The sequence below is a fragment of the Stegodyphus dumicola genome, chromosome 3 (assembly GCF_044657685.1).
Source record: "Stegodyphus dumicola isolate Sdum_Otavi_A_Nest chromosome 3, ASM4465768v1".
NCBI lineage: Eukaryota > Metazoa > Arthropoda > Arachnida > Araneae > Eresidae > Stegodyphus > Stegodyphus dumicola.
Window position 1 is genome coordinate 94,648,839 of NC_140770.1, and position 17,383 is coordinate 94,666,221.

Sequence of the window (17,383 nt, forward strand, 5' to 3'; positions counted from 1 at the left end):
TAAAAAGCTATTTTTGAAAACAAACGTATCCGTATGACCCATACATGTTTCTATTAATATATTGTTTTATATTAAAATCTATATGTACATGATGGAAATAAACTTTTGTTATTACGTATATATGATCAGCACTTGTTCTAAAAATTAGATTCCGAATATTGTGTACATTCCTTAAGAACGTTATGTCATAATAAAAACCTGATTACTTTTTTTATCTTTCAGTGTCAGTCAATCCTTCATTATCGTGTCCGGAAGACATATCAGTTGATCTTTCTCTTGGTCAAAATTACACTACTGTTGTCATTCCACGTCCACAAACGAACACGGAAGACTTCTCCATCACTCCCAAATGGGTGCTTACAGAAACTCCCTTGAGCTTCCCAGCCGGCAGGACAGACATTATATTTACTGTTGTTAGCTCGAATCCGAAAAAACAAAATAAAACTTGCACAATGACAGTTAATGTCGTAGGTGAGTTTATGTGATCTTATTCAAATTATTTATGCAGTTCTTACCAGACTGCATCACAAATTTCGCACTTATGAAACTTCCATTTCAAAGTGCAAATTGAATTTTAAATTAGCTAATAAGATAACAATTAATTTGCCTGAAAAATGTTAAATGGAAAATCATTACAAATTTTGCAGATAGTATTTGACGTAATATTTATCTGTAAGAATACCGTCGTCAAATTAGGAAATTTTATCACTTTTAGGGTAATGAAAGTGAGACTAATATTGACATATGGGTGTGATGTACCTACTCGCCTGCTTTTTACCTTAAAATAGATTCTTCAAAGCCGTTGCCAGCCCCCTCCATTTTCGATCGTAACTCGTGTCATCGTAACCTTGTAGCATTTATTTTTTCAACGTCATGTGTGACTGTAGTTCAAGTTAGTATTCATTCGCACGCTCTGGCAGACTTTTTCATGTGTAGTTGAAAATTGATTTAGATCACACAGTCTATGTTACAAGCTTAATTACTTACAGTTTGGGAAATAGAATTAATTTTTAATTTTATCTTATTAATTTGATCTTTTTTAATTTGATCTTGATTTGTATTAACAGAATTATTGTTTAAAGTTACCTCTGAAAATTAAATAAATTAGTTTTTCCAGTATTAATTAAACGCATATTTAATACATAGAAACATATTATTAAGCAAAAGCAAATTACGTAAATTTATAATTCGGTAAATAGTTTAGTGCGTAATCGAAACATGCTAAAAGGAAATGAAGTGGAAAAAAAATAAATGGCTCAACCTTTTATCCGCAGCTGTTGTTCCCATGTGTACGAGTCAAATCAAGAGGATTGAAATAACCTTGAAGTTCCCGTTTTCCAATTGGTAGCTTTGAAATAAGTTTAAAAAAAGAACATATATATTTTTATGTAATTTAATTTGTTCAAACTGAACTTTAATTTAATGCGGAAAATTCTTGTTCAGCCAGTAGGATATGTACGAGGCGTATTCGGAAACTAAGTACCGTTTTGAAAAAAAAAATAGTAAAACAATTTTTTCGAATCCAATTTTATTTTTACATGAAAATACATGTCTTAAACTATTTTTCAACATACGTATCTTATGCTATTAATTCATAGTGCTTAGAATATCTGTCTTGTAGTTTAATCTTTTTACATATATTTTTAATGAAATAACACTGCATATTTGTAAAAAGAATAAGGTTTCTTTAGCACAAATAAAGGGGTTTATGTTTCCTCAAATGTTTGTTAATCTAAGGTCACTTTAATCATAAGGATCCTCTAAGTGACTATTTTGCTTTTAACGATATTTCCTAATCTACGAAATACTTTCATGCAGCTTTTTTTAAACATGCGGAAATGTTCGCCCTTTAACATACATGTTTGTAATTATTGATTTTTTAAGGTTGAGGTTATGAGACCTCATAAGTCCTTAAGAGTCTCAGATCAATAAACTGATTAAATTTTAATTGACGAAAATGATTTTTAGAATTTGAGTGAACAACTTTGCGATACTTACTGTATGCATTAATATAAAAGGTGTGCTACAAATACCAAAGCATAACTTGAAAAATACCTTTCGTTATAGAGTTCAGTGTCCAATCTTTATTAGCTCTAAAATCATAACATAGAAAATATAATTTCATTGTTAAATTGTAATTAAAACAACATTAGTCGATAGTTTGTACTTCAAGTTTTAGAACTGGAAGCAGGGAGGCAGCAGTAATTCATAGAAAACACAAAGGCAATAAATGGAATTCCAAGCTATATACAGGCATGAAAGGTATAAGAAAAAGCTTTGAATGTTTCCTTATTTCGAATATTGATCGAAAGGCTTCACTGTGTGGGGATTGTAAGCAGATTTTAGAAAGAAACCTATATCGTGACTTAAGATCGATTATATGGGGGGGGGGAATATTTTAATTGGACCTAGTTACGTAATTACGATGATATTTTTAGGATGAGGAGTTTATCGCTTATTGAGGTGAACGCTTTTTCAGTGCTTCGGGCAGCATATTTCAAAAGCTTTTCAAGATACTTTCATAAAATTTTTATCATAGTACCGTCATGTACTTCAGATATTTTCAACTAAAATTGTAATACTTTATTGGTAAATTTCTAAAAACATTCTTCTAAATTCTTCTGAAAGTATTAAATTGTGTTAATTTTTTCTCAGCTGGAGTATTTTCGCCACTTTCTCTCCAACCGTTACCAAGTTTCCATAGTAACAATTTTCAGATGTTGTTATCAAAATGTGTTATAGAACATTTGCATAATAAATAAATTCAATCTTGAACTGATTTCAAATGCTAACTTAAAATATTAACTAAGGAAATCTAATCCTTCGGATTTTTTCTAATCTGTTTTCATTGTTAATTACTTTTATATTTCATTTTTTTCTTTTTAGACAGAGAACCTCCCATATTTCTTAACTGCCCAGAATCCTTCGATGTTGAAGCAACAAGTATGCAAGGTACTTCGGTGAAGTGGGAAGAACCCAAAGCAGTCGATAACGTTGGCATCGAAAGTGTCTCCAAGAATTTGGTAACGTAGACATTGGAGTATTATTCATCATATTAGTTTTTGGTCGCTTTCAGTTATTTCAATAAACGATTACAGAATCAGAGTATCTCATTTTAGAACTGGATAGGTAACATAGCAGCATCCCATTATAAATCTTTACCTGCCATTATAATCTATTTACCATTTACCATTATAAGACTATATGAAAGGCATATATGCATATGCCATTCATGGCATATGCAGTCTTATGATCTGTTTCACGTGGAATAACGTAATATTACCTGTTTCTATTATTCTTTAATATTTTTTTCATATTTTGGAATAAACATGGTACGAGAGAGAATAAAACTTAGCATTAATCGGAGCATTATACTTAGCATTAAAGAAACATTAGACTTTCGTAACAGGGAACACGAAAATTAACTATGTACTCGGGATTCTAACCAAGAATCTTCTAACTGCTAGCCGAGTGGTGCTAGATATTTTCACCACGAGAACACCACCCATTTCGTATGATGAAATATCGTAATTCTTTATAGCTTTACACTGTACTAATTTTTCAAAAAAATGGAAAATTTTAAGGACTCGCAAAAATACAAAGAACAGTCTTGTGGCGAAAAAATCACGTTGACAACCATCTGTTAAATATTTCTAAGAACATCCGACGATCCAGGGCTCTGGCTCCCTTCTGAGACTTGGTCTATTTTGCTGCTTGCTTGTGTAGCAATCTATTAGCATAAATGGAAAGGGCGGCTTTACGAGTTTCTGATCTTTGAAGATGGTAAATGACATTGGGTCCGATCGTGGATATCTTACGTTTCAGTTGCGATCAAAAGCGATCGACGGTTTTAAATTAATTTTGTACTTAACGTATTAACGTAATCACCCGGGAAAAATTTCATGCAAGAAAAAGAATACATTGTAAATAACTATTCATTAAATACATGTATATTATTAATCACGGTGTCCCATAAATAAGTAAGGCAAGTCAAAAAAATTAGTATTGCATAGAAATCCATGACAGAAAACATAATAGAAAACTGGTATCAGAGATACAGGAACAACACACAAGACAGAGATTACCAGAAGTATTTATGAATCATTATATTATATTACAGTAGATTATATCGTTTCAGAATATTACAAAAGATACGCAATGTATTCCACCATTACAAGATATGAACGCGTTACACCGGCGGACCATGGAATGGCGGGCATTATCAAAAACACCTGGATTTCCTTGGATATCTGCAGCACTGGATTTGGTTGCAAAATCATCTGCAGCATTGCAGATGATTCTGCAACCAAATACGGTTCAGACTCGACAGGTGTTTCACACATAACACCTTTACGTGCTCTCCAAAGAAAGAACTCCAGACTGCTCAAATCCAGAGAACGTGGGAGCCAAGCAACCGATCTATCATTGACCAAATGGCACATTCATTGAATGATGTTAAGTTTGAGATCCTACTTCACGCACCTCCTCCGTAATCTGAAGCACAACACCTAATTTTGATTCTGCTTCATATTTCATTTGTTTTACTACACCTACCCATAGATTTTTATGCTACCCATGCATTTCTTCTGTACCAATAACTTGGCATCTTCAAGGGCCATATCACACAGTACTCGAAAATTGGAATATGCTAGGGTCTATATTTTTACTTACACGAAGTCCAACGTGGAGGCCCCACGCAGAGAATTTTATATGCGAGTTCTTCCCTAATCGGGATACCTTTAAGGTTCTTGTAATAGCAACACACATAAATATACTAGCTTGCAATAGCAGCTTGTAGTGCTTTCAATAGCAACACACGCTTGTAGTAGCACACATAAAATGAATCAAATTATCATTCCTTTTTGTACTGTAGATCCCTTCCTAATTCAAGTTAAGAAATACGTAAAGGAGATTATAATCTACCACTCAGAGTAAGCATAATCCTCTATGAATGTGTCGCTGAACTGATAGATTGTAGAGTTTTAGTTTGCACAGATAATATAAAATCCTTTTAATCTCATTAGTAATCAAATTTACGTTCTAAATGAATTTCCGTATTAAAGCTGAACTGATCTGTATTAAATATCTGATTATCAATTAGTGTCAAGTCTTTTATGAAAATATCTGAAACATTCAAAAAAAGCAAATGTTTTTTCCTGAATATAGATATATTCAGTTATATGAATGCGTAAAAACGTTTTTCTTTATTTTCCAGCTCACAATGGGAAATTTATGTTTACATTTAATCAACCAAATTCAGGATGCATGAAACAACCTACTAATACATATTTAAAATCTGCAGATATATATTCAAATTCAAGATGATGGAACAATTTAAACCGCTGTACAAATTTAAAGACTGTGAATAACTTGCATATGCATTTTGTGAGGAAACATTTTCTGAAACTCTTTTTCCAGTAATGTATATGCTGCAAATGTTTCATCTATCTAACTCTATATTAGACCCATAGCAAGATGCATTTTCTTTTCTTTAGTATTATACTATGCCAGAATTATGCTGTCTTTTCTTTATAATCTCGTAACATACAATCGAGAGAGTTTTTTATTTATTTATTTATTTATTATTAGATGAAACATCTGTAAATTCAACTTTCGGTAAATTATAAGTTATTTCTCTCGCCTTCTTAGCGTGCCTTCGCGGTCTGCACGCTGGGCGCGTATTCCAGAGGTCCGTGGTTCGATTCCCAGCGAGGGCGTTGCTCATTTTTCACATCTCCTGCTTCCAAAAAAAATGCCTAATGTCTCTACAAAATCTTGTATATTTTTTTTCTCGTTATAAGGGAAAAATTTTCTAGAACCGGATGAGAAAAAAGGAAGGTATCATTGTTCGCGACGGCAATATTTATACTACGTAGGTGCATATGTAAAGCTAAGCCGTGATTGATTAATTGAATTTTAAGTTACCTTTTTTCAAAAGGTTTTATGTAATTTGGAAATATCTCGAATTATGGAGAAAGGATAAGCTTAGGAGGAGCACATAAAATCTAGAACAGTCAATTTTGATGTTACCAATTATTTCTTAAAATAATCATCGTATTTTATTATATCTTACATATATATGTGATTTAAATATACATATGATTTAAAAAGTAATACAGGATTTAAAAATTCTGTTATGTTTTTAAATCTGAATCCTCTCGAACTTATTTTTTCCTTTACTTTATTCTAATTTATTGAATTGCTCCATAAATTTATTTATGATATGAGTGCTGTTTCCTAATAAAAATTTTCAAATTATAAAATACCAATATTGACTGCTTTGAATAAATGATGAATTATGACAATTTAAAATTTCTTCGGATAATGTTTCAAAAAGTTTAGATGTAATATGCATTTACATTAACTTCCACAAACATTTCTCCGGAATCCCTCTCAGCATGAACTAGACTTATTTTTTTTTCTATTTTATTTTTATGCTTCATTACCCTTTATTATGAAAATATTTAATTTGTTATTAACGATCGTTTATTTAATATGCCCAAAATATATACTTTATATCTGAAAAATATTATCAGTTGTAAAACAAATTTTGGAAAAATACAATAAGTTAAAACAAAGGAAATGAAATAAATTGCTTTTCTACGGAATTTTTGAAAAACATTCTTTTTTTAATACTATTTTCGTATAAAAGGCTGATGGAAATATTTTTATTATAGTTTTATTACAGCTGTCGACAAAATAAATAAACGTACAATCGTTTATGATTTAAAGTTTTCATTTGCTATTAAGAGGGAGTAATTAAAAAAATTTAACTTAAAGAATCCGAAATTATATGCATTTTTGTTACATAGAAACAGAATGTATTTGTTTTATCTTCATTTTCAGGAACCTGATGCAACTTTGACGCCCGGAGTTCATATTGTAACATACAGAGCAAGAGATGCTGCTGGAAATACTGCCGTCTGTTCTTTTGAAATAAACATAACTAGTAAGCTTAATTTTCTTTGAGAACTGGAATTCTGATACCTAGAGTAATAAATCACAGATTTTACAGCAAGCTCTGTAAGATCTAATTCTCTGCACTATCATAAAGTAAACTGATCTTTCTAAGGAGCTTGGCGACTTCTCGCACAAGCGTGAATGATACCAGCACAGAAGAAGGGTAAAATAAACCCTTTATTTTTCATCAAACTCTTAACGCAAATGCATGTATTAATTTAGAAATCGAACAAAAAAATCAGTGTTATATTTCCAAATTTTCACAGGACTAGTTTCGATGGTTTTACCGAACCATCATCCCCAGCTGCAAAAGCGCAAATGAACGAGATAAGATATAGTGATTAGATAAGATAAGAAAGACTGGACAGAAGTTAAACTATTGACGCCATCTGTTGATGAAAGGAGAACTAAAACATAATTATCTTAAAGGCTGGGGGCAAAGATATATTGAAATTAGGGTCGTTAACTAGAACAGAAAGTTTTTTTAATGTGAAATGCTTCTAGAAAATCTAGAGCAGAAAGATTGGTGAAATGCCTCTAGAAAATCTAATTCACCAATTGGGAATTAGATTTTCTAAAGGCATTTCACAAAAAAAAAAAAAAAAAAAAAAATCTTTCTGTTCTAGTTTGCGACCCTAAGTCCAATCCATCTTTGCCTTCAGCTTTAAGGAAATTATGTTTTAACTCTCGTTTCATCAACAGATGGCGCCAGTAGCTTAATTCCAGTCTTTCTTGTCTTATCTTATCTAATCGCTATATCTTATTTCGTTCATTTGCGCTTTTGCAGCTGAGGATGATGGTTCGGTTAAACCATCGAAACTAGTCCTGTGAAAATTTGAAAAATATAACGCTGATTTTTGTTTTTTGACTTTTAAATACTTGTACGGGGTGCTATTGTATCTCAACAAATGCATGTACTTCGCGCTTACAATAACACCGATGACTTATGGTGGAACTTAAGAATACTATCACAATAAATTCAAAGATAAATTGTGCTGGAATAACAATTTAAATTTAAGGCTAACTAGGCTGATTTGACAACCTACCCGGAGATATATTATTAAATGGCCAAAAAGGCTTTTTCAGCAATTCAGCAAGGACAAAGAAGTAATGTGAGCTGACTAGCGAAATCACGCTCTTCATAAACTCGAATCGGATCGAAGCAGAATATTCTCCGAATATCGCGCATAACGCAACCTGTCCGGATGAATGACAAATAATGTCATAAAGGCGCATAACATAATTGCAATCACGCTACATAAGCTTCGTCTGTATTCATCCTCTTTTCTCTTGACTTCAAATTTGCATAATGACGGGAAATGCGAAAGAAAAACAAGAGATTCAGGAAAGTTACCAAACTTAAAATAATTTTTAAGAAAACTGAGGGAAATCCTACAACTCTAGCACTCTTTTGCTTTGTTAGGTTTGACACATACCTTCTCTAAAATAATATGTTATCATAAGGATATGTCATATTTCAATCAAAAGCGTTCAACGCTTTGTTATCCAAACTGCACTTGCAGAACTCATGCGACCTTCAAAACCATTGATGCAGACGGCATTGCTGTATCATGCGGCCGAAATGTTCAAAATGTGAAACACACATGACTTAGCTCGTTAAATCAAACGGTGGATTTTTGTGGTTAATATTTTTAATAAACAGCAAGAGAAAATATGATTATAATGAACCAGATGCGAATTGTTAACATTTTTCATGAGGCTGAACATATATTCCGAATCTTGAACAATATCGCTAAGGAATTCAGATTGACCTCTCATTTAGTATAAGATGTAAAGGTTGTTCAATTCCTTGTTTATCCTACGAACTCTGAGTTAGCAGAGGAAAATTATGAAAGCTAAGCTATCCAAACCATTAATTATTCTCTTTTAATTACTATTTTTAAGGAGATTGAGGACTTTTAATAATGAATGAGAAACTCTAGTACCTAATATAGATCTGCAGTATTAATTCCTTCGTAATTTTTATAAATTTAAATATATGGTAATGATGGTTGTTTACTATTTTCACATCCTCTTCTGCAGTATATTGAAGTATATCATTACGTAAAGAATAGTTTCATTCAACTATTCAAGAGAATAATAAGTTTAGCCTGACATGTAATGTTTATTAAGGAATGACCTTATTAATCTGTAGGACGCATCTTATATAAAATAGTCATTTAAATATAATATAATTCGTATAGAATGTAATTCAGAAACACATGCGTATCAGGAAATGGTAATGAATGATTCATGACGATATAAGTGACTGATTTAGCAGCAGAACTATTTTTAGCTGCATTTTTCGTAACTAGCAGATCCTAGAACATGCGTAAGAAAATTTGCGTACTAAGAAAGAGAATTTTATTTCGTAAAAGACATTGTTTAATCAAATTAATTCAGTTGATTTTTATAGATACTTTTATACCTACAAAAATTGTCTGACATTTTATCAAAAATGATCTATAAAATGAAATCTATTACTAATATACATCTTTAATAAAATTCTTGACTTGTATTTGTGAAAAAAAGGCAGAACATCAAAGGCCATTAATTACTTAGTCCTCCGTAAAATGTGGGTTTCTCCCTCAATAGCCGAGTACTCACATAAAACCATTTCTTCGGGAATGACTGAACTCGTATGTTTTTAGCACTTACTCAAACGAAAAGATTACTCAGGACTTGAATCAATATCAGGAAGGAGAAAGGACAACGTGCAATTAAAACAGTACCAAAGCATGAACGATTATTTTTATCTGATATTATATCGTAAATGTGCGCACACTGATGAAAGTTTTAGGGAAAATGTTTCATAAATTTTATATTTTAAAATCTCCTTTTATATCAGAATTAAAATTGTATTTATGATATCCTATATATTTTTACAATTTTTATTAATTATTTAAAAGCTATTATTTCGTGCTAAAGTTTATTTCTAATCCTTCGTGGTTATCAAACCATATTGCCTAAAATTGTCAATTTTAGGCTTTATTGCCTAAAATTGACTGTTTTAGTGAAATTTGTTTTGCAGAAAAATCTTTCAAATCTTTTTGCAGAAATTGGATTTTTACACATTTTATACTTGTTTTTCTATAACTGAATCATTAAGGTACTCAATGCAATGACCTGGAAGACCCTGCCAATGGTGAAGCAAACTGTGTTGATTGGATATACGGCAAGCTCTGTCAGCCGTTTTGCGATGCTGGTTATACCAGGAATCCAGATGAATATCCTTACTACACTTGTGACGAATCAGGAGAATGGTCTCCGGTAGATGTTATATCTGACTGCTTAAGTATGACTTCTATATATTTCTATATATATTACACTCTTATATTATATTATATATGTACTTTTTTTTTGTACAATGGTATATACGTATGTGTGTACGTGTATTATTAAAAGGACAAATTTTATTTTGGTATTTTCTTGGATATGATAAATTGCTCTTAAAACAAATGAAATTTTATCTTTATTTCTATCGCGACTTTTATATAAATATTTTTTTAACTTTCGTATTGTGTATAGAGCATACGTTTCCCAATCATAGTATAGTTTATTAAAGTTATACAACAAGATGTTTTTTAACTGCTAGCTTGCCAGTGCAAATGATCATTCTTCCTTTGTACATCGGTATTTAAGCTATAATTTCCATTTTTAAGAGACAAATCGCCTCGAAAGTTTCTCATGCGAAGTAAATAGTTTCCGAAGCGTATGAAAAATATTGATTAAAAAAAAGGTGGAGAGTACAAATGCAGATCTTCATCCAGAATAGTTTAGTACTAAAGTGCACAAGGGCTATCTGTCTATGACGAAATATGCCTTCGGTGAGGATTGATTTTCCAAAAGAAACTGCCTTATATCCACGCTGTACGAAGGAAAAACCACGAAAACATCTGTGCAGTAAGACCGTTTGCAGAGATTCGAACGCTGATCGAACTACCACTGTTAAATTTTATTCATTCGACCACTTTATTCATTCACCTGTATCTCCTTTCTTCTATGTTCCGTAAGAAACATACTGATTTAACATCAATCCACTCTAATCGAGATCTTGAACTCAAACATATTATGCATGATTTAGACCGTTATATTTTCTAGGCTACGTTCTTGTCAGCAAAGCGTTTTTTTTACCAAAAAAACTGATCTGCAAAAATAATTTTCGGTCTCATGTTACTCTCATCCTGCACAACAACTTGCTGCGGTGGTTATATAGTTTCAGATTTTGACCATGGGTTTCAGTACAATCCAGTGATGTAGGCCATATTTCACCCAAAGTTTATCTTTGAGTTTTAGTACGGAATAAGTGCATTTCTTAATCAGCTGGCAGCAGAATTGTGTGACGTGAGGGCGCACAAAACGTGTCTCTGGTAAGGCATCCATGGCATCGCTAAGGTGTTTAAACCTTAGCGATGCCATGGATGCCCATGTGGAATAATATCTTAAAGCATTACTTTCAAAATAAAGAAATAAAATTTAAAAAATCTCAATTAACTATTTTTATGATAATTATTATTTTTACCATTAATAAACAATTAATACTTTCTGGGATGCAGTTGGTATGATCAAATTTCTTTTATGTTTTTCTTTTTTCCTTTATTTTACATTTTCGAGCAACAGAGAATAAAAAAGAGAACCTCTTTTTTAGTTTACAAACTAAAAGTTTACTATCTCTTGTTTACAGACGTTGAAAAATGTGATTAAACATCCCCCCCCCCCAAAAAAACTGCAGTTAGTTGATTAATGCAGTATCAACTATTGTATGATGATAGCAGTATCAACTATTGTACCAAATGCCAGATTTTAATCTATGTGGTACTTTAAGAAAGTGTTATCGATTCCACTGCTGGATTATATATGGGATAACTTGTAATTTTAATCATAGTTATTCAAGACGGCTTAAAAAGAAAAAAATGTTAAAATGTATCTTATGGAAATTCTAACTGTTCACCTATAAAGAAAGAAATTACAGGTGTTGAAAATAAGTAAGAAAGCTTTATTTATTAATTATTTCAAAATTCTTAAATTTAAAATATTTTTCAAAAAGCATGTGACACACAATGCATTTTCCACAGAGGAAAAGAACGCTTTTAAAATTAATAAAAATGTTGTTTCAGCTTTGTAGGTGAAATGAAAATATGCAAATGATAGAATCGCTAAGATATTTACTAAGATAATTCAATCTAAATCTTCATTTTTAAGATAATCAAAAATTTGATCCATGGTTAAATTCTATCAAATACTTTGAATGCTAATTTGATCTGTGATAGGATTTGAAAAATTCGAAAAAAGTAATATATAAAAGTGATTTATGTATAGACAGTTCTGAGTTACTTCGAAAATATACATTGAAATTTATTAATATCGAACTTAAATAAGACAAAAATAAATTCCATATATCAAAAACGTTATTTAATTAATGCTGTGGCGAAAGTATATGAAATCTTCAAGTTTCATTTCGATGATTTAAATGGAAGATTACTTAAAACTTCAGCCTCATATTTAAATTACAAATGGAAAAGATCCATGGAAATTTTATGCATTCTTTCTATCTTGCTCTGAATATAAAATCCAACTACTTCTATAAAAATTTAATAATTCTCCTTTACACTCTATTTTAAGAGGTGACAGGTGGCGTCTTCTAAAGAACATATACTTTGAAATATTAAAAAGGAAATGTTTCTACAAATAAACAAACTAAATTTTAAAATGACATTTAAATCTTAATTTTATTTTTATTTTATTTTATTTTTACTTTGTTTAGAATATCTCCCAGCATCTTCAAAAAGTTGCCCTGAAGGATATGAGTATCGGAAGATAAACGAGACGAATGAAGAAATATGCTGTAAGTACAGTTCTTTATTTAGGTTAACTGAAGATAGAAGATTCTTATAATATTGTATTATTGTGACTTAGCTCACTTGTCGGCTCAAGCAGACTCGAAGAGTTTCGCAAAAACGGGTACCTGCGTGAAATCGCTATCCCGGCGTAATGCTTCTGACTTTCGAATTTTTGTAGTTTCGAATAGTTTATGGTACATGTCGATGCAAATGAAAGTTCAAAGCAGTGATAAAAACTGGGAGAGTACGTAAAAGAGTCCAACGGAAACACCCCTGCGGTGCAGGACGTGACGAAGGTAAGTGCGCATGATAAGCAATTGGCATGGAGAGAAGAAAAACCAAAAAGTGCCTAAAACTCGCTGAATATGAGAGTCCTCGTGTGTGTAGCTAACATAATAATAGTAAGTAACGTAAAGTAACATTGAATATAAAGCATAGTGAAAAGTAAACTAAAATATATACAATATATACAGATTCAAACATTTACAGCAAAGACAGCAACACCAGAAAACAATCAGTATGAGATAGTGTATAGATATATTTAATTTGTGACAATTAGGTGAATGCATAAATTAAAAAGATAGTTACTGATCGAGGTACTTGAGGACCGAAAGCGGTCGTTTTCTATTTCTTTCAGTATTATAATCGTAGTTAAGCACTGGAATAGTGCTGTTGTTGACATTTGGAATATTTTTGTAGAATTTTTCAGCAAGGTTAGCAAAATGAACATATAACGTTGGCATCTCAAGCTCTTGGTTGAACTGCCGAGTTTCTGATGAACCATAGACAGTTCGCCGCTTGTCAAGTAAAATATTTTGCAGTGTTTGAAGTTTCTTAACATTTGTAATATTAGCGTATCCCCAAACAGGACAGGCATATGAGAGTATTGGACGCAAAAGGGTCTTGTAAATGAGCAATTTGTTATCAATAGAGAGAACTGAGTTCCGGCCAATTAAGGGGGTAAGTGTTCGTTTACGGGCACGGAACTTAGCAATAATCTGTGTAATGTGTGGGGTCCAAGGTGAGTCGCCTATCCAAAGTAATTCCAAGGTGTCGGGCATGCTTAGTCCACTCGAATTTTTGTGTCACATTCACATACATGTGAATGCAGTCTTCGTTGTCGATGGCAGTCCTTTTGGTGAACCAGATGACCTCAGATTTGTCGACGTTGATCTTAACATTCCAGGCGTTGAGCCAGGACTCAAGTGTATGCATGTGTGTTTGGAGTGTTTGTATAACCGGGCCAGGAGATGCATTTTTTGAGAGAATTGCCGTATCCTCGGCGTACATTGCCAGGGTAATGTGGGGTGATTGTGGGATATCGTTCGTGTAGATATTATAGTAAATGGGCTCAAGGAGGCTACCTTGCGAGACGCAGCCTTGTCTAACAGTAACGTCAGAACAAGCCCATGAAATTCGTCGCGACAAGGAGAGTAAGATTGCGCCTGTCGTTGGTTAGAGCCTTGAACACTATACAGGTGACAGTACGACTTCGCTCAGTTCCGCCCCAATTTTGATGGTGAGTACCTCAGAGGGGGGAACGAGTCCGACAGTCTCCCACCCCTCTTCCTCTACTACTAACCTCTCGATAGTACATATAATATTAAAAGCCATATGTAAAATAAAAAATAAGATCAAGCGCATATTTAAGCTATTTTAACTTTTGAATATCTAAAATCAGTTCCTGACGGAAAATATTTTGAAAGGAGATTTAAACGATAATTTGAAATGTTATACAATTTGAAAAATTCAAAAAAATTATTATATAAAAGTGTGTAGACTATTCAGAATTACTGCACCTTTGAAAGGAACATTTTAGTTTCCTTTAACTTCTGAAATACATAGAAATTCTTGTTCTTTGGGCGATTAAATGCGCTAGTTTTTAAGATCATAGTAACCAAAAGAGTATTTAGCTGAGGTTCTTCATTGAATTTTCTGTTTCTGGGGCTGGAAATGCTAAATCAAATATGTTTTAGACGTCCTTGGAAGATTACCGTAATCATTTCACAATGCATTAATATAAGAAATACATAACATTAAAACAAAAGTCAAAAAGTCATTCACTTATGTATATTTTATTATTACTAGTCTGAATACAAAAAATGAAACCTAAATTAGTGAGTGATCATAACTGTTATCCATATGAGATCAAAAGATTTATTGTAGTTAAATCACATAATAAATAAATATTACATATGCAAAATCGACAATGACAGGTCCGCACAGAATCTTTTATTATTATTATTATTATCATTTAAATGAAACAGAGGATTACCGCTCTTATGTTTTCATTTTAATAGTATTGCAGTTTATAAATATCTTTATAATGCAAACCATGTTATTACTGGAATTATTTATAAACCGTGATACTGTCCTACTTTAAATTTGAGATATTTATGTATTAATAGGTTTAGTTTCATTTAGAATAATCAATGACCCAATCTGTAATACGTTATAGTTGCATTCCTCGAGCTTCGTTTCTTAATTCACCCTTTCAAGATGATTTTTGAATTGCTGGGTGATTATTCTCTGACGTATCTGCAGCATTGTAATTACCAATTCAAATGTAGAGCTACTGATTACATGTTTACTTAAATTTTATCGTGATTCGTATTATGTAATATTAATATATCAATACTTAAATAAGAACCACGTAGCTAACGAAGAATAATTATTAGTAGCAAAAGGAAAAGACGGTGACTAGAATCATAAACGTGAAAAAAGAAATTTTAGTCAAATTCAAATATGGTGTTCATGTCTCTCATTGCTTAGTTCAATATGACAAAATCAATAATCTTCAATATTCTAAAAAATAAAGGTACAACCAAATAAGTCGACATTGCAAGAACAGTGATAGACAATTGAAAAATACGAAACAAAGATCACAGATGATTGAAGAATGTGGGAAAATTGCTGCTCATTTGAACACATGAACAAATGTTAACTGGTAGAAATGCTTCTGAAGCCATCATTTGTGATACAACAAGGCGACTGCATGATGGTTTGATAAAAATTAGCCCAGGTACTAATACTTGCTGATACTGATGTTTCAGAGCTTAAATTGCGTCGGATCCTACCGGAGCTCACCGGAGCCCTAAATAAAATAGCTCCGGCACTTTTTTTATGTAACAGGGTTTCAGCGGGAAAAAAATTTATTTCAAAAATAAATATGCCTTAAAACTTGATTATAACTTTCGAAAGCATACCTGTTTTTCTCTGGAGAAAAAAACGGACGGAGGTGTTAAAACTTTTAAAAAAAGAAAATCTTCCATCCGCATGTCAAGGTTTATTTAGGAATGAGAATTTAAAATTTCTTTCCATGCTCTCATATTGTTTCTGTCATTCTCTCTGTTCTCATTAGTGCCGCTTTAATGGTTTTATTTTCTTTCCTTGGTGTGCTGGGGAAAGAATAGTTTTTGTTTCTCTCATCTATCCCTAGAAATAGTATGTTATACCGTTTATTCAGGGTTTGAATTCAGCCGGATGCCAGCTAAGCTATTGCATAGCTTTCTGAATGAAATTTAAGTCCAGCCGGAGCTCAAAATTCGATGAGGCCGATATTTTATTTCTTTTATTTAACTATTTATCATGAATTTAATAATTTATTAGCTTAAAGGAACAATTTGTCCACAAGGATTATTAATTTCGTTTTGGCATTTTGCATTGATTCACTATAAATGTCGATTTATAAAGAGTATATGTATATTCAAAACATATTTTTATTTTCCCTTATAGAGATAGCTTTAAAAAAATTAAGTACAATAACATTTCTTTGCATTTAGTTGTATTACCTAAAGTGCTAAAAGTTAAAAATTATATTTCAGTGGAATGTCCTACTGGAACAATATGGTTACCTTCGTCTCGAACATGTGAAGAAGCCAGCATAGAAGAAGAATATGACATTGATGAAGACACAGAATCGTAAACTTAAATGACAGTAAGAAGAAAATGAAGATATAAAATCAAAAATTCAGTGGAATATGCAATAGAAGAAAGCACATTTTCATTCAAGCTTTTTCATAAATTTCAATCGTGATATAAATTTTAATTTATTCAATACCAAAAATAAAGAATGTTTGTTCAAAATGAATCAATATTTTTAACACTTCTTTATATGAGAATTTGTAACACCAAATCCATGAAAATCATATTTTATTTTAATATAATTCTGTTTTTATCCATTAAGTTCTTTCTAGGCATCATAAAACAATTGAACTTTTAAATATGAAATCATATATTCTTTTATGAATAAATATAGTCATACAAATTCTAACATAAATCCTTTTTTTATTCCAACTAGTATTATTTAGATGAAGAAATGAAATTTGTTTAAATTAGCAATTACCTCTAATGTACTAAAATAAAATTTCGTAAAATATTTGTAGTTGTTTTTCTTTGAGTTTGTTTTACATTCTTACAGATAAGAATAGAAGCTGCAAAGGAAATAAACGGTTGAAGCAACAAATGTTTCAAAACTGTAGAAAAGGATGACATATGTAATTATTTGACATTACAATTTAATAATTTAAATTTTAAAAAAAATTATATAATTAAGCCTATCTGCAGATACTTTCAAAACAGTT

At 31.6% G+C, this 17,383-nt stretch overlaps 1 protein-coding gene across 2 annotated transcripts in view; it reads left to right on the forward strand.

Moving 5' to 3' along the window:
- Positions 1-17,180, forward strand: part of LOC118193581 (uncharacterized) — a 99,075-nt gene extending 81,895 nt beyond the window's left edge. For both annotated transcript variants that reach the window (XM_085813091.1, XM_085813092.1), the window contains 6 exons: positions 223-471; positions 2,887-3,023; positions 6,847-6,949; positions 10,070-10,255; positions 12,725-12,805; positions 16,625-17,180. In XM_085813091.1, the coding sequence (XP_085669217.1) occupies positions 223-471; positions 2,887-3,023; positions 6,847-6,949; positions 10,070-10,255; positions 12,725-12,805; positions 16,625-16,725 (857 nt within the window). In that variant the 3' untranslated portion in view covers positions 16,726-17,180. The remainder of the gene's footprint in view (positions 1-222; positions 472-2,886; positions 3,024-6,846; positions 6,950-10,069; positions 10,256-12,724; positions 12,806-16,624) is intronic.
- The last annotated feature ends 203 nt before the right edge of the window (positions 17,181-17,383 follow it).